The sequence below is a fragment of the Phyllostomus discolor genome, chromosome 2, assembly GCF_004126475.2.
Source record: "Phyllostomus discolor isolate MPI-MPIP mPhyDis1 chromosome 2, mPhyDis1.pri.v3, whole genome shotgun sequence".
Taxonomy (NCBI): Eukaryota; Metazoa; Chordata; class Mammalia; order Chiroptera; family Phyllostomidae; genus Phyllostomus; species Phyllostomus discolor.
In genome coordinates, this window is record NC_040904.2 from 9,491,241 (window position 1) to 9,517,576 (window position 26,336).

Consider the following 26,336-nt stretch of genomic DNA (forward strand, 5'->3'; position numbering starts at 1 on the left):
ACAAAGAATCCCAAACCTGAAACCAAACACCATGGAGAGAACCTGTCTGACACGCCGACTCCCACCCTCTGCGCGCCTGGCGCATGTGAGGGCCTATCATCTGTGCTTGCCGCCGTGCCTTGCTGTTCTCTCTCCGACATACCAAGCAGCTCCTTCCAAAGGGCAGGGGGCCCGGTGTTTGATGTCTCAAGGCCAATCAACGGGACCCCTTTCTCCAGCAGCGGGCTCTCGCTCTCTCGCGTGCTCTCTCGCTCTCTCTCTCGCACTCTCTCCACCTTTGCTGCCAGGACTCTCAGAGCTAATTCAGTGCTCGGTTTTCTTACCTGCGTAACTTCAGGGCAGACATTACCTCCACCTATATAACTCTGATTCGTCTTTCCAGTTTTACTTGTTGCTGTCTTTTGTATGTGTTTATGGTTTACACGGCTTCACATATTTGGGTGGGAGGGGGGAGTGAATGGGGATACACTGGTATGAACTGCAGGTAGCAAGGACAGGAGCCTCATCCAGCAGAAGCTCGGAGACCATTAACAGTGGAGGGTGGTTTGTACTCGGAAAGTACACAGTGACTTGGGGGAAACGGACATGGTGTCACCTTTACCCGTTGGTCCAGAGACTGAGCAGTTGCCTCCAAGGCCCGAAAGGCTCATCGGAACACGGTTGTGATGTCCTAGACGTGGCGCGTTGAAAGGAAACCATCGGCAGGTTCCAAACACCCTCCAACACCCGGAGGCCCCGTGCCCGTGTTCACGGAGCAGGGGCCGGGTGCACAGCATGGCAGCGTGCACGGGAGGACGCCACGCCGCCCGCCGCCCAGACCCGGAGCACACTCGGGAGGCAGGGCTCGGCTCGGCCATGGACGTCCGCCTGCTGCTCTGCAGTCGCCAGTGCACAGGAAACGGACGGCCTCGCCCGCCTTCCAGTGACAACTAGAGCCCAGAAGTCTGCCCGCTTGTGCGACAAATGCCCTGTGGAGCAGGTAGGCTCAGCCACTGGCCGACCGGTGGGACACAGGCTCCTGGGTGGTTCGGGGCCCCTTCCCTACCCAGCCCATGTGCTCTTCCGCCAAAATCAGCCCAGAGACTGGGTGCCACCCACACGTGGCTCTTTAGGGGTGCACGGAGGGTAGGTGGGGATTCTCCCCTCTCTGTCCCTTTGCTGGCCCCCAGCCCAAGGCCACCTTCCCCTTGGTGTGGACCCTGCAGGGAAGGGGAGTGAGGAGGACCTGCAGCACCAGAGGGCCCGCTCCCTCTCATCCTGGGCCCAGTCCTAGGCTGCCCACCTTTCCGGCCTTTTGGGGCTCCTTGCCCTTTATAGAGTCTCCCAGGGGAGGACACGTCCCTCTGGGGAAGACCACCAGGACCTCAGCTCCAAGAACCCCGCCTCCTTCCTGCTCATGGGAGCTCCCCCACGGGTGCCTGAGAACCCTTTCGGGTACAGCCCTCGCCTCCTCTGTCCTTCCCCCTCCCTTCCTCTAACTTCTCCCCTCCCTGGCCCTCCCCACCCTAGAAGGGACCTGTTGAGATGAGGTTAAGATGATGCCCTGCCTGAACCCTCATTCTTTGCTGCTGTATGTGAGCACAGACCCCTGGATGCCCCCATGGGCCCTGGGCCCACCGCCCCCCTTACCACTGGGTCCAGCATTTGACCCCAATTAAATCTGCTGAGGCCGGAGTCCGGCTGGCCCATCCAGGGGACTGGTGCTGACAGTGGTGGTGACGTGACAAAGGGGGGTCTCAGTCTGTCTGTTCCAGTCAGGGGGGCAGTGGGGCTACTGGGGCCCCTGGCTCTTTTTGTTGTCCAGGTGACAGGCCCTCTGCAGGGTCTGGGAGCTCAGGCTGGACCATCTGGGGGTTCCTTATGGGGCAGAGGGGTGGAGCAAGCAGGTGGGCCCCAGCAGCTGTCCCAGCCCTGGGTGGGGGCTGGGCCTCTCTTCCTTCCCACAGGAATTGGGGGTCCCTTGCTTCCAGGGAGGCCTCAGGGCCAGAGGGGAGGCGTGAGGCAGTGAGGGGCTCATGGGGTCCCACTGGTCTCCTTGCTTGGAGGTGCACGACTCCCACTCCCCGGATCCCCAGCCTCACCGTGGATGCTCTTCCTGGAACCCAGGGCCCCACCCCCACCCCGGCCCTAGGAGCCCCTGCCCCATGCTCCTGGCCTAGTTTTCCTTCCTCTTTGCTTTTTAGGCCCCAGATGCCCACCTAGTCTCTTCCTTGGGTGGTTCCGTGATGGGGGACGAGCCAAAGTACTTCGGGGCCCCCTGCAGGGCCATGCTGACACACAAAGGGTGTCCCTGGTGGGGTGGGCTCTGGGGATGGGAGCCCCTTGCACAGGAGGCTCCCAACTCAGCTCCAGAAGCCCCCCCCCCCCCCCCCCCCCCGCCCTAGGCCCCTCGAGGAGCCAGCCGCGGGCTGTGGGAAGGCAGGGTGAGCACTGCCGGGCTGCGGCGCGGGGCTGGGGCTGGCAGCCTCCCGTGCCCGAAGTGGCTCATCCCAGGGAAGGGCCCTGGTTCTGGGGAACTGCCCCTAAAGCCGGGGCGCCGGGGACACCCTCCGGCCCACTGTCCTGCTTTCAGTGAGGGCGGACGACAGTTTTAATTTGGACCTGAGACAGAGGTTAAACCCGGGTGGGAAGTCACTCCAGGCAGGAGATGGGCCAAGCTGTGGGGTTAGCAGCAGGGGTTGTACAGCGAGGTTCCGGTTCCGGGTCAGCTCCAAGCAATTGCCTTCACCTGAGGGCTAGACAACGCGTGTTTGCAGGTGTCCCATCAGACGGGGTCTGGGGTGGGGCAGCATCTGGGACAGCTTCTCCCAGACAGTCAGCAGGATGTCGGGGCCTCGGCCAAGCCAGGCCAGGAGGGCGAGGGGCCACCCTCCCAGGAGCTCAGAGCAGCAGAGGGGAGCCTGGGCCCTGCGTGCTCCGGGGCCTCCTGGTGGGTGCTGGGCACGGCCCCACCTGCTGGCCCGCTCTCCTGCACTGCACTCCCAGGCTCCCATGTAGCAGGTCCTCCAAAGAAGCATTTGCAGGAGGCTCCAATCCTGGACTGAGTTACCTGGGGTGGGGAGGCAGGGCTGCTGGCACAGAATGTTCCGGATATGAGGCAGCTCCCAGCCGCGACAGCAGCCCGAGGCAACTCCGCAGCCCAAGGCAGCTCCTGGAGTCGCCTTCCTGGAAGTTCCGTCCAGAGCCTGATTCTACCCACAGTCTGTGAGCCCTCAATAAACCTCCTTGTGCTTACATCAGCTGGAGTGGATTCTGTTGTCTGCAGCAACCTTCCCCCGCAACCCCCACTCCGTAACAGACCTCTCCCTGCGGAATCCCGTACATCACAGACCTGGCTGTGCATCAGAGCCAGACCCGCGAGCCCAGGGCGTGGGGAGCTGGGTTCTCGGGGGAGGCCAAACAGCACAGCCTGTGGGGCATGGCGTGGAAGTCAGCAGCTGCCCTCAGGCCTCAGGGTGGCCCAGGGGCTGCCCACGGGGAGGGGGCAAGCGGCCACGAAGTCACTGGACAGCTTAGGCGGGGCCGAGTTGGCTCACAAGGGGCCCCGGCTAATTCTTGCAGTGCGCTGGCACTGTAAAGAAGCCCTAGATGGCGAGGTCTGGAGGGGAAATGAGGAACTCAGGAGTCAGCCCGGCTGGGGCAGAGCCGGGCCTGGAAGTTCTCACTCTGGGAAACATGATCCCTGGAGCACTGTCAACAAACACAAGGAGGCGAGTCCTCTGTGCGTGCGGCCCAGGCCCGAGGCAGCGAGGCAGAGCAGCCTGGGTTCACAGTCCAGTCTGGAAGGCTGGAGCCAAGCACCTAGGCCCCTGCATCTGTAACCATGGCAACAGCACTGGTGGGAAAGAGCGGACTTGGGGTTGGCTCCGGGGCGGGGCTGGCGATGTGGGCCTGCCGTTCCGCCAGAGAGAGGTGGAGACACAGCATCCCAGGGTGACAAGCTCACGGGGCTGCCCTTCCCTGGGAGCTCCGCTGCTCTTGGGGAGGAGGGGCACTGGAAGAGGGGCCACAGAGCCTCGGAAGGAGAAACTGCCAGGGAGTCGGTGGGGGTGGCCAGCAGGCTAGGAAGCTGATTCTAGAGGCAATGTAGCAGCCCGTCCTTACAGATGGGTAAACTGAGGCACAGAGAGGTTAGATGACTGGGCCAAGGTCATGGGAGCTGGGGAACGCCGACTGTGGTTGTGACCAGGCTGCCAGGCAGCGGTGGGTGGCAGATGGCCATCCGGTGGCCATCCACGGTGCCTCAGCAGCCAGGCGGGGAGTTGGAGGAATTAAGATTTGGAGAAAACCGCAACAGGAGACCAGCCACCACCCACTCTGTGCCCACTCCTGGCCACCAGAGCTGGGTCCTGCTGTCCCTCTGTGGGAGATGCTCGGACTTAGGGGTGCTGACCAGAGGGTCGCCCTGCACGTGGTCAGCAGGACCCGGCACCCCACCAGACTCCCTGTGCTTTGTGCTGTCTGTGAGAGTCCCTGGGCTGAGGGCTCAGAATGGATGCCAGCCTTCCTGTCCCTGCCCTGGGCTAAGAGGAGGTCATCTTCGGATCAGAGCCTGCCAGCCTGGGCATCGCAACAATGAGGCCACCAGGCCCGAGGTTTTCCAAACCAGGAGCTTGTGTTCTGCTGGCAAACCGAGAGGCAATGCCTGGCTGGGTTTTACCTGTTTCTCAGCCCACGAGAAGCACCCGGAAAGGCCAGGTCACCCCTCGGCGCGGGCGGGGATGCCGGCTGTGGGACATGGCAGTCCTGACTCGTGGGTGTGACTCGTCCCAGTTGGATCCTGTGTTCGCTGCTGGGATTTCCTCTGTTGCTCATGCCCTTTGCTCTCCGCCCCACGTGGGGGCACCGGGTGTCCGCTGGTGTGTTAGAGCTCCGACAGGGAGCGCTGACCGCTGGAACCAATCAGGCCCTTGCGTGCGCCAATGGCATCGCCCACCTGTGCTGGGACCGCACCTCCACTCACTTGTATCTTAATATAACATGCAGGTGACAGATACATGTATCGGTCCGTCCTCTGCATCTTCTCTTCCATTTTCTTCCCTCTCACTTCCATTATTTTTACCGTTAGAGAGCTTTCCTCCAAACACGATAAAAAAAATCTATTCTAGTATCTTTTGCTTTCCAATATCTGTGACATTCGTGTTTCCAAATTATGCCAACAGCTGTTTCAATTGTTTAATTTTAGTATAATTTAATACACCTGGAGGCCAAGATGTTCCTCATATTTCAAAGCAGTTGGGCCTATTAATTCTCTGAGATGCTCTGTGATCACTTCATTAATTTAACAGGCAAGCCTTGGGGTTTTGATTGGCATTATGTGGATGGGAGTGTGCACGGCGGAGGGAGGCGGTGTCGGAGGTGGCAAAGTCAAGGGTGCCTACAGGGAGAGCCCAGCGACCCCTACACCAGGGTGATGACACGGCGAACACGAGATGACCTCGCCGGCAGCCCCCCACTTCCTAACCTGGCAGAGTGGGGAACAGGGGAAGCCCGGTCTGGACAGGACTGATGGAACCGGCGTGACTCTGCAACATCTGGGTGCCCTTGGCCTTGTTCGGGGTCAGGAGGTCAGGAGGAGCGGATGCAAAGACCGCCAGGGACAATACTCCTCCGGAAGTCGTGACCCTGGAGAAGCAACGGCACAGGAAACTGCAGTTGGTACAAAGGGGTCCTGACAGTGTCACTCGCCGCAGTGAAGACCGTCGGGAAGGACCCCGCGGATGAACACATGTGATAGTGCGGCGGAGTCAGCGCGACTGCCGCTGGGAAACGCCACACGCTCGTCCGGGGGACAGGAACGGGGCCCACGACAGCGTGTGAAAATCCACACGGAGCCACACGCCGCCTCGCTGGGAACAGGACGGAGACCCGAAGGCCCTATTTGAAAAGCTGCACACATTGTAAGGTTCTTTGCGTCTCCTCCTCCTGTTTGCATTCCTGACGTAAACGAGCCTCGATTTACGGGTTTTCTTCCCGCCGGGCGTAGCAGGGACAGGGCCAGGTGCTGGGGACGAGGTGGCGCTGTCTGATCTGTGAGGCCGTCCCAGGCAGGGCTGCGGTGGCTCCGCGTGTGTCTGCCTCCTTCCTCCCGGGTGCCAGTCCCCCCGCCCATGGCGAGCCGGACCTGGCAGTGCCACCCTCGGGGCAGAGAGAAAACTGGACGTCTGGGTTACCCTGGGGAGAGAGAAGCTGTGAAGGGTGCATGGTTGGGGGTCACGGACAGCGCCCAGTTTGCCCCTCCCCCAGGGGTAAACTGAGGCTCGGCAGGTGGGACTAAACTGTGGACGCTTGAGTGCGTCGGCCTGTCTGAGCCCTGGGCTCTCCACGGCGAGAGAAGAGACATGGGAGTGGGCTCAGAAGACGGTGGGGCCCGGTGGGCCCAAATCTGCAGGGTGGCCGGTGGGGGCGGGGCGGGGGTCCCCAGAGAGCCGATGACGGGGCAGCTCTAGCCTGAGGGCAGCTGCTGGAGAGGCCTCCTTGCTCCGGAGGCTGCTCATTGGCTCTGGCCAGGCCCCCTCCTCACCGGTGAGGCTGCCGGGGTGCAGAGGGCCGTCTGCGTTCCCAAAGTCACTGATTCCAGTGTCTGCCTCCCCTGAAGCCCCCCGCCCCGGACTCAACCTGCAGATGAACCGTCCAGGCGAGGGGGTGGGGGGCTGGGGTCTCAGAGGCCCCGCTGTGCTGCCGGCCTGGGTGTGCCCCCCGGCCTCTGCGGGCAGGTCTGGGGGTCCTTCTGCAGAATAAGCCCTGAGACCATGAGCCACTCTCCCCCACAGACCCTGCAGGTCCCCCCGCAGGCTGTGATCCTCCTTTTGTCCCCCTGCCTCAAATCCCAGTTAAAACCAGCCCCCCACCCCTAGCAAACCCCAAGAGGCGTGGCTTGTCTCCCCCCACCTTCCCCTCTCAGGGAGGGTGGGCAGATTGAGCCAATCAGAGCACAGGACCCTCATGTGGATCTGACATTCCAGGTGAACAGCTGCACGCCTTTGGGGAGGTTCCCATGCCACAGCTGGAACGCACACATTTAGAAGCATCCCTGTTTCTCTGTGATTCGAGATGACCTGCCATCCTGCATTTCATCTGGCACCCTTGGCCGACCCTCCTGGACCCGTGGGTCTGGAGCCACCGCCGTAACCCCCGGGCCCTGACACTCTGGGGCCCCTGGCTGCCCAGGGCAGGGACGTGGCCAGGCCTTGGGACGACGACGGCACGGATGTGGGGCCTGGCAGGGACGCCGGGCTGCAGCAGTGGAGCCTGATTTGGGGTGAGAGGCACACCCTCTCTCTCCAAAATACTGAGTGTGTGCATGGTGGTGGTGGTGGTGGTGGGGTCCGAACCTGTGGAATCACCCAGGGGGATGCAAGCACCTGAGACCTCTCTCTGACAGGTCCCCTGGCCTGGCCACAGAGCTCCTGCCCTGCCCCCCCCCACCCTTTTCTCCCTGGGGAGGAGACGGATTCGTCTGAGGCCAGCGCAGCCGTCCAAGGCACGCGGAGCACTCACTGGCCTGAAGTCGGCTCTAGGGAAACTCTCAGCCCTTGGAGGTCAAGAGGGCTTGCTTCGAGCCTGCAACTCCCAAATCTGACTGCCCTGGGGAGGAGCAGGCTCAGGGCAGGGCCCCTTCCTGGGCGGAGGGGCCTGCCCTGTCCTTACCTGGACGTGACCGTGGGGCGCCAGGACTCCAGCTGGCTGGAGCTGCCCCCGAGCTCCGGCCGTGTGACCTTGGACGAAGAATCCCTGAGCGTGTTAAGGCAGAAAGAGCAGAGCGTTCAACCAAGCAAGGGACCCTCTTGCCGCTGAGCTAGGGCTCCCACCTCCCGTCCTTTGGGGCATTCACCCTCCCAGAGTGGGCCGGTGTGGACGGTGGCATAGGCCTGGCCTGGCTGCCACCGGCGGTCTCCCAGCTGTGTGTGGACCCCACGGGCCTTCCCGGCAGAGCCTCGGGTGGAGCGCTTCCCTTCCACCCGGAGCCCTGCCCGTGGTGCCGCCACCTGCCCTCCCCCGCGGGCTCCAGAGTGCGGGTGTCCTGTTCACCCCGCAGCGACCCCAGGGTGGCGAGGGGCCCCCACCTGGTGTAGGGTCCGGGGCACGAGACAGAGGGAAGGCGGGTGAGCGCTGGCCCAAGCAGGCGGCTGAAGTCCACCCCGCACACCCACCGGCTGCAGGGTCAGAGGAGGCAGCCTCACACCCCCCACCGCAGCCGTGGGTAAACTGAGGCCAGAGGAAGGAGCTCTCTGCAGGGGAGAGGTGTCCTCTGCCTACATCGGTGACGAGGGACCAGAGGTTGGGTCTGGTCCCCGGGACATGCTCACCGCCAGAAAGACACAGAGGCGGTCACGCTCTTTGTCGAGCGCGTCATAAATATATTCGGTGTAGACAACACACAATAAATAGCTGGTGTGAACGTGTAGCTTCAAGCCTGTCCCCCGTCTGAGCTTGCTAGCCGGGGGCAGAGCGGCGGGGCGGCAAGCCGCTGGCACTCTTCGGCCCCTGCATCCAGGCCCCCACATCCACGCTTCCTCGGGGAAGCCGAGCAGGCTTTTGCTTGTGAGGTAAAAACTGTAGGAACTTTTCCTTTAACTCGAAACCCCTGCAAAGCACCCAGACATGCAGGGCAGCTCCGGTTTCCATCTGAATGCCCACGGGTCACCCGCTTCTGCCCGCAGTGGCTACCGGGCCAGAGAGGTGACGGATGTCCCTGGAGGAGGGCCAGGGACGGTGAGATGGCAGCTCTGGAAGCAATGCCGCCTGGGCTCATCCCCCCCCGCCCCCCGCCACCCAAGAGGTTCCAAGGCGTCTGAGGTGGGATTCTGGGGTGCAATGAGGCGGGTCCTCTTCCAGGGGGCCCCAGGCCCATCACCCCGTCCTGAGCTTCAGCACCCGGGAGAGGGGCTCCTTGGCGCTGGAGTAGACGAGGTAGGAGCCGGCCGCGGTGCGGAAGGTCTCCCAGTCCCTGCAGCCGAAGGTCGGGAGGCTGTGCACGGCCACGAAGCCTTCGTACCCCTGCCACCTGCGGGAGAGACTCGTCAGCCCCGGGACTGGGACGGGCGGCTTGCCCGTCCAGGCTGCTCACTCCCCCGAGGCTCCGCCCCGCCTGGTGTGCAGCCCGGCTGGCTGTCTGGGCTCCTCTCCAGGCCGCCACCTGCCTCCCCCACGTGCCCAGCATGGCGGGGCCTCGCGCCCCCAGGCTGCACGGCTGCCCAGGTCACAGTCTCAGGGAGCCGCGCTGGGAGCGTGCGGAGAGGGAAACAGGCCTGGGAGAAGGAGCCTACCCTGCCCACAACCCCGAGGCTTTTTGGAGCCACCCAGGGACCCGCCCCCAGCCTGGAGCACCCTCAGGCAGCCCCAAAGCTGGGGTGGGGCAGGCAGGGGGGTAGGGGTGTGTGAGGGTGGCGGGGAAGTGTCCTGGAAGTTGCAGTGGGTTCACTGTAGGGGTTGAGCTGAAACCCTCCCCACTCCTGGGGTCACGGTTGACACTGAGGCACACGCCCTCACACACACACCTGTCACACGCGGGTGTGGCACGCCCATGAGGAGGAGGCATGCTCCCAGCACACTGCTCTGCGACCCCGTGACCCCCTCCAGTTTGGATCCCAAACACAGCCCATGGCCCGGTGCCCACACAGTCCGTGGGTTCTGGGCTTCCTCCCTTCAGAAGGGATTTACTGACAGGTGGTTCCACTTCTGTAGGGTGGGTTCTCCCGGTGGGGCGGCTGGGTCAAAGCCACACGTGGTTTTAATATTTGTCCAGATTGCTCTCCAGAATGGCTGGTGATTTCAGTCCTGATGAACTGAAGGGGCCAGGGTACCCCCACCTCCACCCAAAAGGACAGAGGGGAGAAGATTCATCGCCCTCGTGTGTTGAGAAAAACTTCTAATATGTTTATTCACATCTTCCATTTTTTGCTTCTGAAAACTCCTGTTCCTATATTTGCTCATTTTTGTGAATTAAAGAATATTTTATTGCTTTGTAGGGGTTCCTCTTCCATCATATGTGTGGTAAATAGTTTGTCTTTTGATTTTGAATAGGACGTCTTTTTCCATGAAAAACCCTTAAATTTAGGTAGTCAGCCTGTGACCTATTTCTAGCCTCCTTTAGGGAGACTTCTATGTCTTCTTGTATAACTTTGAAGTTATAAAAAATCGTCTTAGCATTTTCCCCTAGTATTTCTGTTGTTTAATTTGTTTTACAGTTAGATGCGTAATCCTCAAAAACCTTATTTTTCTATATAATATAAATATATATGTATTATTTTATATATAATATGAAGCAGGAATATAGCTTTGTTTCCTTCCAGATGGACAGAAAATTACATAAACATGATTTTACTAGGTAACGCCTCATTTTCTCATTGGCTTGAAAGACAGCGTTTGCCACACTGAGCAGCCGTACGTTGGCTTTCTTCGGGGCCGTATTCTGTTCCAGCTGCAGACTCTCGGACTCCTGAAAAGCTGTCAGGGCCTCCCTCCCTGTTTCTATTTTTCTTTTTATTTTTTTAATTAAAATTTTTTTAAAAAATATTTTATTTATTTATTTTTAGAGAGGGAAGGGAGGGAGATAGAAAGAGAGAGAGAAACATCAATGTGCGGTTGCTGGGGGTTATGGCCTGCAACCCAGGTGTGTACCCTGGCTGGGGATTGAACCTGCGACACTTTGGTTTGCAGCCCGTGCTCAATCCGCTCAATCCACTGAGCTACGCCAGCCAGGGCTCCTGTTTCTATTTCTCAATATTTTCTTGGCCATCTTTGAAAATGTATTCTTCCATAGGAATTTTAAAATCACTCTGGCATGTTGAAAACTCTATAGCAATACATTAGAAAGCCTAAAGAAGATGGATTTTTCTAGGAAAACTTGGAGGACCAAAACTGTCCCAGGAAGAGACAGAACGCACAATCACACCGGTGACCACGGCGGAAACGGGACACTGAGAAAGGGGCCAGATGGCCCTAGAACTGAATGCAGCCTGATGGTGAAAGAGACCGGCACGTCCTACCACCAAAACCAGCCCGGCCCAGGGGCGTGGGCGGAAGGCTGCACTGCGTGTGCCTGTTAAGTGAGGCTCCGCTTCAAACCAGGTAAAGGTGCGGCCCCCGGAGAAAACCACAGAGCAATTTCGTCTCCTGTTAAAGACTCGGAACTCTTAAATCATTCGTGAACAGTTGGTAGCCGGTGGCACAGTGAGTAATTACACCCTGTCTAGTGGCACGCATCCCAGGAACTCGAGGAAACCTCTGGTAAGTCATCACGCCAGCGGATCAGGGGAGAGGAGCCGGGGCGCGCGCTGAGGAGCGGCAGGGGGACCGACGCAGCTGCCTGTGCTCTGGTCGCGCCCCGCGACACGGAGCCTGCTCTCGTGGAACCAGAAAGACAGGGCCGCTGGGCGCTGGCAGGGCTGCTCAAGACTGTTCGGGAGGTTCTAGCTCATCGAGGAAACTACGTAAGCAGTGAAACCAGGAGAAGGACAGAGGCAAAGGTGCTTTTATTCACAGCGGCAGCTGTGTTCTTAGGACACCCGTGGCGCTCTGCTCCAGGAGCGGACCATCTGGCCTGGTGGCTAGGGACAGCACGGGTCACAAAAAGCAGCTGGAAATGGGCACGCCGCAGGTGTTGTGCGTATAATGCATGGCCAACACTCAGAAGCAACTTTAACAGGGACGCCGCAGCGCCTGTGCGAGGGTGTAAACTCTTACCGGAGGACGGGTGATAAGTGGGGAGACCCACCGCAGCCCTGGGCTAGAACATTCACTAAAATAAACTACTAATAGCTCTCCCATTACTGTGTCTGCACACTCCATCTCAGCCAGACTCTGAGGTCGTGAGCATCAGTGACACGGATCACCTGGCTGGTAACCCCAAGGTGACGGGACCCAGGCCCAGCCGCACTCGGGCGTGCCCAGCCCCAGGCGCCCCACTTGCTCTGAGCCTGGTCACTGGCGGAGAGGGGAAGTCTACCCCCAGAGAACCAGGTGGGGACGAAAGGTGTGGCCTTCAGCAGCTCTTTACCTGTAAATAATACTGTTTACGGAGAAGGTTTTTCCATCAAAGGAGTTGGCGACCACCAGGAAGTAATCTTCTCCCACCGAGAAGAACTCCCAGTCCAGAGCGCTGTGGGAGCAAGGGCACAGACGTTAGGACATAGAACCCCAGGTACCGCCCGAGCTCCATCCGGTGCTGGTTTCCGGTCAGGGGTCCTAATCCCAGAACTCAGGGCCCGGGTTGCACCCCCCCAGACCCACAGAGGAGGGGCTGGGCATGAGGCGGGCGGCCTTATCAGACACAGGGGAGTTTTAGTCATTCGCTTAAAATTAAAAAGTAAAATTGTAATTGTGCTAAAACACATATAACATAAAATGTATCCTTTTAAGCATTTTACGTGCATGGCTCAGAGGTCCCATCCATCTCCAGAACTTTTCACCTTCCCTTGCTGAAACTGTCCCCCTAAACATGAACCCCCTCTCTCCCTCCCCCACCCCCAGCCCCGGCTCCACCGTCTGTTTTCTGTCTCTGTGGATTTGACTCCCAGGTGGGCCCGGTCAGCGTCTTGTCCTTCCGTGTCTGGCTCATCTCGCTCAGCACCATGCCCTCCAGGTCGCTCCACGTCGCAGCGTGCGCCAGGGCCTCCGTCCTCTTTAAGGCTGAATGCTATTCCGTCACCTGGACAAACTCATTTGCTCCCAGCCAGTCGCCAGCTCAGCCGTACCTGCAGGTCGGGATTTCCTGGAACTTGACGAACGTCTGTGCGGTGACATTCAGCTCATAGATGACGGAGTTGATGACGTAGGAGTCGTTCTGCATCTGCATCTCCACGTCATAACTGTGACTGTTGGCAACAGCGAGAAAGATGCGGTCTCCGATACGGAACACTTCCCAGTCGGCGGCGCCGCAGGTCTGGGGGCAAGGAGAGGAGAGGAGGCAGGACGCACTTGTGAACAGAGAGGCTGCAGGAACAGCCGAGCGCCACCAGGGGGCGACATCCCCCAGACACACACACACACACACACACACGCACACACACACAGAGCAGAGCAATTCCGACAGGGTCTCCCTCCCTGGCCTGGCCTTGCTCGGTTTCCCAGGCATATCAGCTGTCACTCCCATCACGAACATGAGTGGCAGCTGCCTGACCTGCACCATCTGAGGCGCCTGCTTCTTAGCCATCTGTGCCGCCCTTCCTTCAGGGTCTCGCTGTCACAGTGGGGAATTTTAACAACGGAGAATCGTGACCCCCTCCTCCGTCCCACTCCATTCTCTCGACATGGGGTCTGTAAGTGTGGACTCTGGCTAATATGTGGCTGGTAGATGAACAGCACGCTTGTATAAGAATCCTAGGAACTAACTTCAAAATATACAGACTCCGACCTTCCGGCGTCCCAGCTCCGGGAGGTTTGCTGACCTTTGACCACAGAGCCAGGATGACGTGCAGGCAGGATGAGTAACCCAGGGTGACGCACGCCGGCCCATCACTTGCTTATCGGAATGGACTGAGCTCATCTGCCATAGAGAACTTCTCAACCCCCACCCTTGACCTCTGTGTTCTGTTCCTCTCTCCCTCCTTATAAAAACCTCTCCCTCCACAGAGAGGTGGAGTTGGGCTTTGAGACGTGAGTCCCCCCTCTTCCAGGTGGCCAGCACCTGAAAATAAATGTTCCTTTACATCAGCACCTGCCTCTCCAGTACTGGCTTTTGTAGTGACAGACCACTGAACTTGCTTTTGATTACATAGCTATTGTAACACCTCTTCCAGGGAGCCCTCCCTGCTTCCTCCAATCTGGCCCTGAACTCTGAAGCAACCTCTGGGTTCCTCTTGTGTTTTTTTAATATGAGCTGCCCCTGCCTGGGGGTCTCCTTTGGTTCCATTCACAGCCCCATCTCTGGGTTCCTGTGCACACTGTTGCTCCATAAATCACTTGTCACCCTCGAGGCTGAGGTGTGCAGGGTCAACAGGTCTGGACTTTCCCATGAGTGGCCCGCTGTGGAGCGTTTGCCCCAGACTTTGAGTGGCATGAGCTGTTTTGCAGGTGAGACCCATGAGGAGGAAGCTTATGTCCAGTTTACAGCCAGCATCTTGGGGGAATGGTGGTGCCTGTGCATGGGGAGGAGAGGACCAGAGAAATCCTGATTCAGGCCCTGGCCTGAACCCCGAAGAGAGAGGGCAGGGGCAGGAAATGAAGGGAGACATCTTCCTGGGGAGTAAGGGGCAGGGGCAGGGACGGTCCTGGAGGGCGACCACACAGGATGACCGTCCAGGGGAGAGAGGGAGACTGTGGCAGTGCCCTGCGGCAGGGGCCTGTGGCTGATGCAAGAGCGTGTAAACACTCTTGGAGGCCCCGAACCACGGCCTGTGGAGGCTGCTGGGGTCTCGGCTTCCATGTGAGCGGAGGGGGTGAGGGCCGCAAAGGTGCAGGTGGTAGACTCTGCATGGAAGTGGCCCTTAAATGCCTCTCCTCCAGGCCCTCAGCTTCTGACACAGATGGAGAGACTTGCATCAGACTGACCCTGATGCCGGTCACAACTGTCACTCTAGATGTGGCACTTAAACAGAGCACATGACCACTGGAAGGCCAAGGGCCAAGGACAGGCAGAGCTTGGAGGGGTGCGCCCCGTGAACACAGGCTTATCTGGCCTCTCCTCCAAGGGTGCTCCTGGCCCCAAAGGCTGCGTTCGAGTGGGCGTGGCAGGCGGTGGGGCGGGGGACTCGAGGGGAGCCCATGGTGTCCAGAAACAGAAGGCGGCAGCCCCAGGAGGAAGGGAGCCACAGATGGGCCCAATATCTCCATACAAACTTCTCTCGAGTCCTTGCCTGGTTCCTGCGTTGCACACAGGGAACAGAAGTCCGGGTCCCTGAGACAAATCGCAGCTGAGAGGCTGCAAGGGCCGGCCAGAGACTCAACCAGCAGGGAGCATGGCAGCCATGGGGCCTATACACGGGAGGAGGCACGGCGGATAGAAATAGGCTGACCCTGTGCAGACGCGGGAGTTAGCAGGCAGAGGCCATAACAATGGTGGCCGCCCCCAGGGACATGTGAATGCAGTGAGCAGCGGGGAGAAAATTCGGAGAGCCGGGAAAACTCTAAAAGGGGCCAAATAGAAATCCTGTAACTGGAAGCATAACATCTATATTCGTTAGTTTGTTGAGTGCAGGGCCAATCATCCGTGAACTAGAGGACAGACCAATAGAAGTTATCCCAATTGAAACATTCAAAGGCAAAAATAGATTCTAGTTCAAGCAAACAGCGCCTCCGTGACCTGTGGGGCAGCCGAGTGCAGCGCCACCTACCGGCAGTTGGAGCCACAGAGGAGAGGAAAAGGGAGTGAGGCAGAAAGAGCGTTCAAATAAACACAGGCTAAAATGTCTCCATACTTGATTGAAAACCCTGAGGCAAGAGGATCAGAGACCCAAAGTGGAAAACCGATATTAAAAACCACACGTAGACACAGCCTATTCATGTAGCTGAAAACTGACGACAAAGAGAACGTTTTAGCGGCAGCCGCGAGAGCACCTCCCACCCGCGGCAGCCTGACCTCCCGCCGGAAACCGTGGCGGCGCAGCCTGGACCGGAAAGCATCTTTAAAGTAATGGAAGGCAGCATTCTGCAACCAGTGGAAATATCCTTCAAAAATGGAGGCAAAATAAAATCATTTGCAGGCCAAAGTGGCAGGATGCGTTCCCAGCGGAAAGTGGGGGTAGGGCAGGCCATCCCTGCGCTGTCCCAGGTGGTGCTGGGGGTTCTCAGCCCGGAGGGGAGGGGCCGACGGCGTCCCCCGCTGCCCAGCCAGGCTGGTCCTCGGGGACATCCTGGCGGCCTCCACAGGTGGGAAGCGGCTCCGCTTCTCTTTACCCTGACTGCCCTTCCTTGGCACGCCAGTTACCTCGTGGGCGGTCACTTCCCTGCTTGTAAATTCAGGGCAGGCTGCCCGGCCTGTCTTCTCCCCCCTGCGGGTCTGGTGCCCGTCTGGTGCCGGTCTGGTGCCTGGCTGGCCAAGTCCGGCCGGCACTTTGTAAACGCTCCCCACAACATAACATGACGGTGTTTTCTCTGTGCCCAGCAGAGGGCGATGTTGCCCGCCTCGGCCCAGGCAGCCTGCCTGCTCCCTAAGAACATTCCTGGGGGCCCGAAGCTGGGCTCAGAGCCAGGAGCTCTGGGAACAGGTCTGGATCCGTCCTGAGGAGCGGAACCAAGCACGTTGAAGCCAACGGGATGACTCACTAGGACAAGGACAGGGAACCAGGACACCTGGCTGTCACTGATCCCTTACCGGGGCCTTTCTAGAGTGTCCTGTCCTCTCCTTCAGCGCAGCTCCGCCGCTCTGGGAGGAGGCTCCGTTCTCTCCCCAGGGCCGTCCCACGCCTCCTGAGCCGGGTTGGGCACGGGGGCCCGGAGGGGCTTTCAGCACCACCCACCCCAGGGCTGCTTTGCAGCCGGGGGGCCCGTTAAGGACCCACACGGGGTGGAGAGTCACACACACACGCGGCTGTGGCTTTGCAGAAACCACACAGGCGATGTCAGCCTGTTCCCAGCCGCTGTGACCTGTGCCGGGGAAACGACGTCGATGGGAACACGCACGTGCAAATGCACACGCCTGTGCACACACACACACACATCCCTGTAGACGCATGTGCAGGCGGGCACGCCCCCACAGCGCGAGGGGCCAGGTGCTGTATGAGAGGCTCTTGGCCTCCCCGCTCACCCCTGATCACCAGGGCTTCCTTGAGCTCTGCGTTACGTGACCCTCAGACCTCTCGCCTGCCCTGAGCCCCGGCACGGAGGACGTACAGAGGGGGCCCCGGAGGGTGCTGGGGCTTCGGCAGCCCGGGGAGAAATGGTCCTGACGTGAAGAGGAAGGTGTGGTTGGCAGCCCGGGGAAGCAGGGGGGAGTGGCAGGCGAGAGTGGCTCAGAGGGGCTATCGTCCCGCCTCTGCCCCCTGCGCCCAGTGGGGGCTGGGGGGTGTGATACAGCCAATACGAGGTGCCCCACTCCGTGTGAATTTCAGGGAAACATGACGTTATTTTTCAGTCTGTGTGTATTCCATGCAACACTCAGGACAATGCTTTTACTAAAAAATTATTCACTGTTTCTCCGGACTGTACATTGAATGGGCACTCTGCATTTTATCCGGCCACAGGCTGGCCGGGACTCGCATGGGGCCTGGCTGGGTCACAGTCACGGACTGTCAGTGACCCCTCCTCCTCACACCGTGGCTGCCTGAAGCCCCCACCGAGTGGGGCTGATACCTGCACCCCCTGCCGGAGGCTGGGCTCCCCACGCTGGGAAGTGAGTCTGTGGCTGCCTGGGGCTGCACCAGCCAGAGCCGCGTGCGCCGGGGCCCGGGGCCCGCTGTCAGGCCACTCCCGGGTTCTAACCACATTAGGTGCAGAGGGAAGGAATCCCCACATCAAATGGCCCCGCCAAACCCTGCCTGGCACCAGGCCGCAGGTGGCCAGGCACCTGCTGGGCTGGGTGGGCCCCCTCCTTCCCTCTTTTCCTCCTTCTGAACGGAATTCCCCTGGAGCCCTGCCCTGCCAGCCCTGGCGCAGTGCCTGGGGGCTCTGGAGCCCCTGACAGGCTCCCTCGAGGGCGATCGGCACACCAGTGTGGGCAAGGAGGCCCTTGGGTTCTGGCTTTGATGGAGCCAAGAGTCAAGGCCTGGCAGTGTCCGAGCAGAGGGTGAAGGAGTCGGGGGCACTGCCAGGGGAAGACCGGTGGCCCCCAAAGGACCCTGGGGGGTACACTGCCATCCTCACTGCAGGCAGGTGGCTAAGGTGGGCAAGGGTCCCATCCCAGGAGGCTGGGGAGGGCAGCACACTCCCCAGCCAAATTCTGGGTGCTCCTCCGAGCTGCCCCCAGGCCCAGTAGCCCCTCCAGGCCATGCCACCCGGGCTGCTGCCAGCTCCTGCCTCACAGGGACAACGGAGGTCACAGCAGGGAGCACCCCCTCCTGGTGAGCACCCGGCCAGTAACTCCGGGGGGTACTGACCCAGAGAGGGGCTGCTCTTTCACCCCCTCCTCACAGAGATGGGTCTCAACCCAACTTTCTTGCCTCTTTTCATTTGTCGCTGGACGTGGGCATCCTTTGGTGAGGACTGTTTCTGAGCCCCGTTTTCCTGCCACCTGCACACCCGCTGGCCACTCTGTGCCACAGCGCTGTATGTCCCGTCCACCTGCCCAGCTCACAGCTCCCTCCATCCCTGACCCTCTCCCGGGGCCCTGGGCATGCAGCCACCCCCCCCCTCCCACACCCCAAGCCTCCCCACCTCACTCTGCTCTGGGTCCGCACGTCTATCCACCATGTGCCTATCCATCAGCCTCGCCTCCCAGGCAGCGAACTCTGAACCCCAAACCTCGGTCAGCTTCACCCCTCTGCCCCCCCCCCCCAACACTTCTGATCCTCACCCCCAACCCTCACGTCTGTGGTCACATCATCAAACGTGACCACAGCCCCGCAGCCAGTCACGTAGGGAGCAGAAACCCCGGCAGCTGGAGGCTAGGTTTCCATGTACATGGAGTCATTCCCTCCTGGGTGCGCCCAGCCCAGCCCTCCTTTGGTCCATGATGGTGAGGACAGGCGGTTGGAGCCTGGGTCTCTGGCACCTGGAGGACGGGCCTAGAATTCCTGGCGGGAGGGCGGGCAGCCAGCGTCCAGCCACAGGGGGGCCGAAAGCCCTGCATGGCCTGGACTCCTCGGGGGTAGAAGCTCCTGGCCACCCAGACCCACCGGTGTCCCCCACCCCTGACCCCCACAGTGGGGACAGTGCACACGGCGTTGCACACGTGGCCCACACCCTGCGCCCCTGCACACCCCCGGCGCCTCTCCCCGCACGCGCGCCCTCCGAGCCTCCAGCCTCTCCTGCTTCAAAGCTCTCGGGCATGAAAGATGTTGCAAAACTCCAAACCAAACAGTAAACACAGCGAGGCGTCTTCAAGGCCTGGAAGGACTTAAACACACCACGAAAAATGCTGGCAAAACATGAAAGTGAGGTTTCGTGGGTTTTGAGGAATTATTAAGGTGTGAACAGACGCAGCTGGTAAGAGAAGGCGGCCTCCAGGCAGGGGGCAGAGCTGCCACCTGCCCAGGGCCCCCGTGGGTGCCTGCAGGGCTTGGGGAACCACAGTGGCCGAGCACCCGCCCGCGCAGCCCCAGGGTGCTGGCTCCTAGAACAGCTCCGCCCTCTCCTGGATGGAGTCCTGTGACCACCTTCCGGGACTCCCCCCACCTGCCTCCCAGAGCAGGCAAAGACCTAGAGGAGTCTGCCCAGCAGGAGTCAGGGCCTCGCCCTGCCCCTTTGTGGTGAAGAGCCGGGAGCGTGGCACGCACACCAGGGAGGGAAGGAGACGGCCCGGTGGGCAAACGACGTGCCAGACTCCATGTGCACGGTGCAGGCCTGGAGGAGGGGACTTGTGTGGACACCAGGACGCCTGTGGACACCGGTGGACACCTGTGGACAACTGGCCCTTCCGCTCACCACCATACGTCCCCAGCCAGGTCCCCTCCCTTCCCAGCCTTGGCTTTACCACCTGTGAAATGGGTCCGAGATGGAATCGTGAGCCAGCTGAGTACATGCAGCCGCAGACCTTCCTCCGAAAATCTCTGTAAATAGCAGAGTGGCTCTTCCAAAAGGGGAACAACCTTCCCCCCCCCCCCCCACACACACACAGTGTACCAAGCTGCAGAGGCCACCTGCGTAGCCTCCAGGACAGGGACCTGCTCGGCCCCTGCCCTGCTGCTTGAGGCCATTCGGTCCCTGCCGGTCCAGGCGTCCCTGGGAGCCTGTCTCCCCACCTGTAGCATTGCCCTGGCCCGCCCCAGACCCAGACACCCTTGCACCTCCAATCTCCTGGTCCTGGGCTCTTGTTGCCAGGCAGACCCCGTCTCCCAGCGGGCGCCCCCACCGCAGCCCATTGCCCAGTGCGTTAAAATCGGCGCGCCTGCGCCAGCACAGTCGTCTCTGACCCAGCGCGTCTGGGCTGTTTTCCGAGTCTGGACACCCATCACGCACCTCAGCAAGGACCAGCGGACGACCCTGTTGTGTAAGGGGCTTGCCTTTCAGAAGGAACCAGTCCAGGGAGGAATAAAGCCGCGCACCACACGGACTGGGTTCCAGGCCCAGCTGCATCGCGGGGAAGTCCCAGCTTCCGGGCCGAAGAAGGGGGTTGCTGGCAGCAGCCACCTCACCAGGCGGCCGTGAGGACGGAGCGGGAGGAAGTGGGTTAAGATCTTGGAAGGGCAGCCTCACGAGGTCCCTGCTCAGCAACACAGGGAGCCGCTGTCCCCGTAACTCAAGAATGACGCCTCACCCAGTCCCGATCCCCGCAGTGCATCTCCCCACTGCTCTCATGTTGGGGCTCCCCAGACAATATCTTTGGGGGGCAACAGAGGCAGCTGTGGGCATCGTGGCTCAGCCTGAGCCTTATGGGGGGGAGGCCCCTGGGGCGGGAACTCAAGGGTGAAGGCCAGGCAGGGAGCCGGTCCCAGCTGGGGGTCCCCCAGTCCTGCACCACCAGGCACCGGTGAGGGGTCCAAGGCGGGGGTCCGAGGCGAGGTGCAGTGGGGAGCACAGGGCGCACGGGCGGCCCCTTACCGGGAAGGACTGGAAGAGCTGGAAGGAGCCGACCAGCCAGATGTACAGGTGGGAGAGCACCCTCGTGGACGTGCCGTTGAAGGCGTTGGCCACCACCAAGAACGAGTAGGGCCCCACGGTGAAGAACTCCCAGTCGTAGGCGCCAGAGGTGGCGATGGTCTGGTTGGCCTCGAACAGGCGCGTCCTCGGGTTCCACTTGTAGATGACGCTGTCGATGTTGTGGTTGTCACCTGGAACCCAAGCGGCTGCGTCGCGGGAGGGAAGACGGTTTCCATGGCCCAGGGGTGGCCCTGGCTGGGACTGTGCCCCAGGGCCCCTGCAGCCCGCCCAGCCAGGCCTGGGGCCACGCTGGACGTGGCCCTGCTCACCCCACACCCTCCTGCACCCTCGCACTCCCCGGCGAAGATGCCCTGCCCATGGCCGCACCTCCAGCCTCTGCCCGGATGAAAACCCTCAGGGGGCTCCCCCTTTGGATGGCTCCAGACCCCCACCATGGCCTTCCAGGGTCTTGCAGGTGGACCCCCGACCGCACCTCCCCAGCCTCCCCTGTCACACTGCCCAGTGTCCCCTTGGCTCCCACGGGTCAGGCACCATGCTCCCTCGGCCCCTCCAGGCCAGCCTGTCCCGAGACACTCACTCCCACAGACAGCCCTGGTGAGTGGGCTCCTGGAGTCGCACTGCCCATTAGCCCATGGGGGGGCTCCTCCTCAGGCCCCCACAGCGCTCCCTAGTGGGCCTCAGACTCAGGCAAACACAGAGCCAGGGGGCCCACTGTGGCCTGAGCTAGAGACACCCTGCAGGGCTGGCCACCACCTGGCCCCTGTCCATCCCTCGAGTCACAGGACAGGGAAGGGCTCGCTGAGGTCACTAAGGGCTGTCACGGGCTTGCCAGCCCCCGCCTGCCTGTCTCCCTGCTGCACCACATATCACACAGAGGCAGTGTGCAGGTGGATGGCCTGTTCTTGGAACCCAGGTCCACATCTGTCCAACCCTTCCCCAGCCCGTCCACGCCTGGCCCTGGGCCGGCTGGCCAGAGAGCTCACCTGCCCACCTGTGCCAGCCAAATCATCCCGCAGGGAGATGATTTAGTTAGCAAGTTAATTACTTGGTTACTTAGTTAGTTAGTTTCAAATGAGGCCGTCTGTGTCGCCGGGTGGCCCACAGTTCTGTGGCGCTTCTCCTAAGGGCAGGTACAGACCACCCATCTCCCCACCTGGACAGGTGAGGATGCTCAGGTGTGATCACCCTTAGGCCACCACCAGATGACTGATCCCGGGAAATCGGGCCAGTGTGCCTTATGATTATTTTTAATGAGACGAAAATGAGCCTTGCAGGTGAGTCATGCCCGCCCCCGGGATGATTCCCTTCTGGGTCGAAGGTCACAGCCCTACCTTCCCTGTGGTTGGCCACGGCCAGGAAGTGCTCCCCAGCCACCTCGAAGGCCTCCCAGTCCCGGGCGCTGTGGGTGGCCACCCTCTGGTAGGGCCTGAACCGCAGCTTCCTCTGGCTCCATTTGTAGATGACGGAGAACTCCTGGCCCTTCTCGTTCGGGTCGAAGTTGGCCACAGCCAGGAAGATCTGCAAGGGAGGACCCGGACCCTCAGTCTGGCGCCCGCAGCCAGGGTCTGGTGCGTGGTGTGGGGCTGGGGGCTGAGCCCCGCTCTGTCTGCCAGTGGCTGGGAGCCCTGAGTGTTTCCCAATTTGTCCATTATGTTTAAAACCCTTCCATGCAGCCCTGGCTGGCATAGCTCAGTGGATTGAGCTCGGGCTGCGAACCAGGTATCGCAGGTTCGATTCCCAGTGAGGGCACATGCCTAGGTTGCAGGCCATGACCCCCAGCAACCACACATTGATGTCTCTCTCTCTCTCTTTCTCCCTCCCTTCCCTCTCCAAAAATAAATAAATAAAAAAATCTTTAAAAAAACCCTGCAATGCATCTGCCCTTCCCAGGCGTCACTGCCATTTCTAGTTCCCAAACCAGGAAAAGCTTCATGCACAAAAATGTTCCTCATCACCTGCCTGAGTAGGAAGTCTCCACGCCCTACTCTCTCTTACGGTAACCATGTATTTGTCATGCAGCCAAGCATGGCACAGAACCCCCCGTGTGTGACATGACCAGCAGGCACGATGGCTCGCCTGTGTGCTCGTGACAGGAGCCAGCATCTCGGTGTGTCAGGCGTGTGCGCCGGGGTGTGAACGCTGTGGGTTTGTGCAACCTTAACAGGGACCGAGGAGGCCCCGCCTGCCGACTCGCCTTCTTCCCGATGGTGAAGTGTCTCCAGGACTGAGCCTGGTGCGTGCGGATGCTCTGGTACGAGGCGAACCTCCCGTCGGTCCACTTGTAGATGGCGGACCTGGCCCTCCGGTTGGCAGTCGCGATGAAGAGCCCGGCCTCGGGGATGACAAAGACCTCAATGCCCAGGGTCTCCGAGTTCGTGAACAGCCTCTGGTGCTCCTCCACATAGTCCAGTTTCTCTTTGGCTTGTCAGAGAGACACCGAGGCCTGGTTAACGCTCCCCAGAACGGAAGCCCGGGGGGACCGTTGTGGGAAGGTGACCCCCAGGGCCTGAGCCGCGCGATCCAGGGGCATCAGTGTGGGGCGGGGGCAATTTGCCTGGAGCGCCTGTCCCCCCCTCAGAAGCCCATCAGGAAGCCCGTTCGGGCTGCGTGGGTTTCAGGGTCCATGGACCCCTGGTGGTCCTCGTCGGGTGGAACTGATGTGTCGGACCCTTATGAGCCACTTCCCAAGCTCACCGACGCCACAGAAGACTGTGCCCCGGCATGAACTAGAGGGTGGGGTCAGGAGCTTCGGGGCAGCCCAGCAGGAGCCGGTCCCCTTTTGCTGCGGACACCCAGGCCACCTCGCTCACCCCTCCAGCACCGTCCCATTGCACCTGCGACCCGAGGGCTGACACGGGGCGAGGAAAGTGGGCAGGGCCCCCGTGGGGGAGGCGCCCCATGCGCTCCCCTGGAGGGGGGGGGGGGGGGGAGGACAAGCTCTGCCCGCCCCCGGAGGGCTGGCTCCTCTCAGTGGGGGCGTCTCCTGCTCTCACATGGCCCTGGCCCGGAGCAGAGTTCCTGGTCCCCACACCCCCCAGCCATGACCTCCCGGGCCCCCTCACCTGCCAGCACGGACACCCACTCGCTGCCCACGCACAGATACAGCCCCCTCCGCCCGGCGTCGAACCAGAACTGGGCGTCCTCCTCTTTGGTGCACGGGGGCTGGGGTCCCAGCGTCACCTTCATGTCGGTTTCTGGGGGGGGACGGGGAGGATGAGTGTCCAGTGGAAGGTGCTCCCTGGAGGAAGTGGTCCTGCCTCTGCCTATGAGGCTGGGCTTCGAGGACCCGCTCAGGGGTCTTGGACAGGTCTCCGGAGGCAGGCGAGGCCTGGGAGCGCGCGGCCATCTCAGGAGGGTCTGCATGGCAGGATGCGATAAACCTCCCTGCGGCTCCCGAGGGCGGTGCGAACACCTTCCCTCAGGTCCGCTGCTCTTCCAACATCTTCCGTGATGGCGGCATGCCTTGCTCGCCTCCCACATCTGTGATTGACAGGCTGGGTTTATCGGAACTCCCATTTGGGTTAGTTCCGTGACATTTTACCCATCGCCTCTCGGAATCACGCCGCCATCTCAGGTCAGGCACACGCGTCCTAAGGGTGCTCCTTGGCCACATCAGAACGATGTCAGCCCTGCGGCCCGGGGAGAAGGCCAGGCTGTGGCACTGAGGGTGCTTCTGACTGCCCACGGCCCCAGGCAGAGGTCTGGGGGCCGGATCCCGGGCCCGAGGCCCCTTCTGGTCACAGTGGCCCAGGCGCCTGAGGAAGATGCCCCTGAGACCTCTCGCTCGGGGACTTGGACACACAGTCCCAGCACTGGGCACCAGTGTCACCCTGCTCGGGGTCAGGGGTGTCCCTGTGAAGCTGGGGAGGGGGTCAAGTTGTCTCTGCACCTTGCTGAGTGGTGGGGTAAGGTGGGTGGGTGGGGGCTTGGAGTCTCCCTGGCAGGGGCTGCAGTTTAATCTGTCAGCATTGTACTTTCACATGGGGAACGTGGAAACAGAAACTAAGAAAGCAAAGCCGGGGACCCTCTGGGAAGGGGGTTCACGGAAAGTAGAAATGTAGCTGGTGAAGGTGGGGTCCCCCCTGGGGCAGGGGCTGAGGTTCAGACGTCTGTCGGGGAGGGACGAGGCGAAGGGGCCCCAAACGCTGCTCAGGGGGCAAAGCCGGCAGCAGGTGGGGGCAGAGGCCCGGGAGGAAGAAGCCTCTGCGTGCGGGGGCAGGCGGCTGTGGCCTACTAACCGTAGGGGTATTTCAGCACCTCGTTGTCCTCCGGCCGCCCCGTGAGGCCCTGCAGGATCGGGGGGATGGACAGCACGATGTCGGTGCTCCTGCAGGGACACAGCCTCGCCGTGGCGTCCGAGCCGGGCAGCAGGACCAGCTGCCTCACCAGGCCCTGCGGAGAGAGGGGCAGTGTGCTGAGACCCTGGGGGCGGGTGGAAGTGCAGCGGGGGCCTCGCCGTCTCTACAGCCAGGGAAGAAGGGTCTGCATATTGGTTATGGGGGGCACTGGGGGCATCGGTGGAGCGCTGCACACCCTTCTCAGGTCATTAAACCACAGAGGGATTTTTTCTGTGGACTAACTTGGGGTGACTGGTCAGTATTGCTTATGCATCCATTTGTCCACCTATTTACCCATTTGTCCATCCATCCATCCCTCATCCATCCACCCATCATCCATCCATCCCTCATCCATCCACCCATCATCCATCCATCCATCTATCCCTCATCCATCCCTCAACCATCCATCCATCCACCCATCCATCATTCATCCATTATCCATCCGTCCATCATCCATACATCCATGCATCCATCCTCCCATCCCAGCCGGCCATCAGTAAATCCTCACAGAGCACCTCTGCTGTGCACCAGGCAGGGTTCTGGTCGCAGGGCACCCAGGGAACGAAAGCCCCTCCCTGCACTGGATAAGGTGCCCCACCCACACTCCAGGGGAGAGGCAGACAATGAGCACACACAGCCAGTTGGAGGGTGGCCTGGGCTTCCAGGAAGAGACCACCAGGGTGGGGTCTGGGAGGGCTGGGTGAGGGTCATCTTCTCAGTGCTGGGAAAGGCCTCCATGGTGAGAGGGCATCGGGCAGGGCACTGAGGGTGGGCTGTGAGCCGTGGCGGCAAGGGCAACATGCGTGCCAGGAGGAGGGAGTAGCGAGGCCGGAGGCCCCGTGTCAGGTGTGTCTGGTGCGTGTGGGTGGGGCCTCCTGTTCCTCCTTCGCGTCCGACACCCACGACAATCTGTGGAGCCAAAGCAGGGGGACGGCAGACCTCCGGTGACAGCCCCCCTGTGAGCATGGGTGTATGTGTGTGGTGGGGGCCGGGCAGGCAGCCCTGCCGTGCTTACCGTGAACAGGCCTTTGGTCCTCCTCCGGCTGCCGACGAAGAACCGGGCTCCTTGCACCGACAGGGTGGCGGGGAAGGGCACGTCAGACATTCTGCAACAGCGGGTGCGGGTGTGAGGGCCATGGAGAGCGGCAGCACGGGCCACTTGTGTAGAACAGGACAGGGCGGTGCCGCCCGAGGGGCGGGCGTGTCAGGGTCCTGGGGCAGCCGTGGCCAAGGACCACGGGCTGGGGGGCTTCAAGCAGAGACGTTCGTCCCCTCCCAGTTCCGGGCGGGGTCCAGGAGTCCAACACTGGGGGGTTGACAGGGCCGCACTCCTGCTGAAGGCCTTGGGGACAGTCCTCTCAG

General features: G+C 61.1%; 1 protein-coding gene across 1 annotated transcript in view; it reads right to left on the minus strand.

The window, feature by feature from the left end:
• Nucleotides 1-8,316: 8,316 nt before the first annotated feature.
• The window catches only part of TSPEAR (thrombospondin type laminin G domain and EAR repeats), a 39,601-nt gene continuing 21,581 nt past the window's right edge, over nucleotides 8,317-26,336 (minus strand). The window contains exons 3-11 of the mRNA XM_028504366.2: nucleotides 25,990-26,080; nucleotides 24,876-25,029; nucleotides 23,700-23,831; nucleotides 22,832-23,058; nucleotides 21,969-22,155; nucleotides 20,578-20,807; nucleotides 12,699-12,886; nucleotides 12,002-12,103; nucleotides 8,317-9,007 (exon numbers count right to left, since the gene is read on the minus strand). Coding sequence (XP_028360167.2) covers nucleotides 8,854-9,007; nucleotides 12,002-12,103; nucleotides 12,699-12,886; nucleotides 20,578-20,807; nucleotides 21,969-22,155; nucleotides 22,832-23,058; nucleotides 23,700-23,831; nucleotides 24,876-25,029; nucleotides 25,990-26,080 — 1,465 coding nt within the window. The 3' untranslated portion in view covers nucleotides 8,317-8,853. The remainder of the gene's footprint in view (nucleotides 9,008-12,001; nucleotides 12,104-12,698; nucleotides 12,887-20,577; nucleotides 20,808-21,968; nucleotides 22,156-22,831; nucleotides 23,059-23,699; nucleotides 23,832-24,875; nucleotides 25,030-25,989; nucleotides 26,081-26,336) is intronic.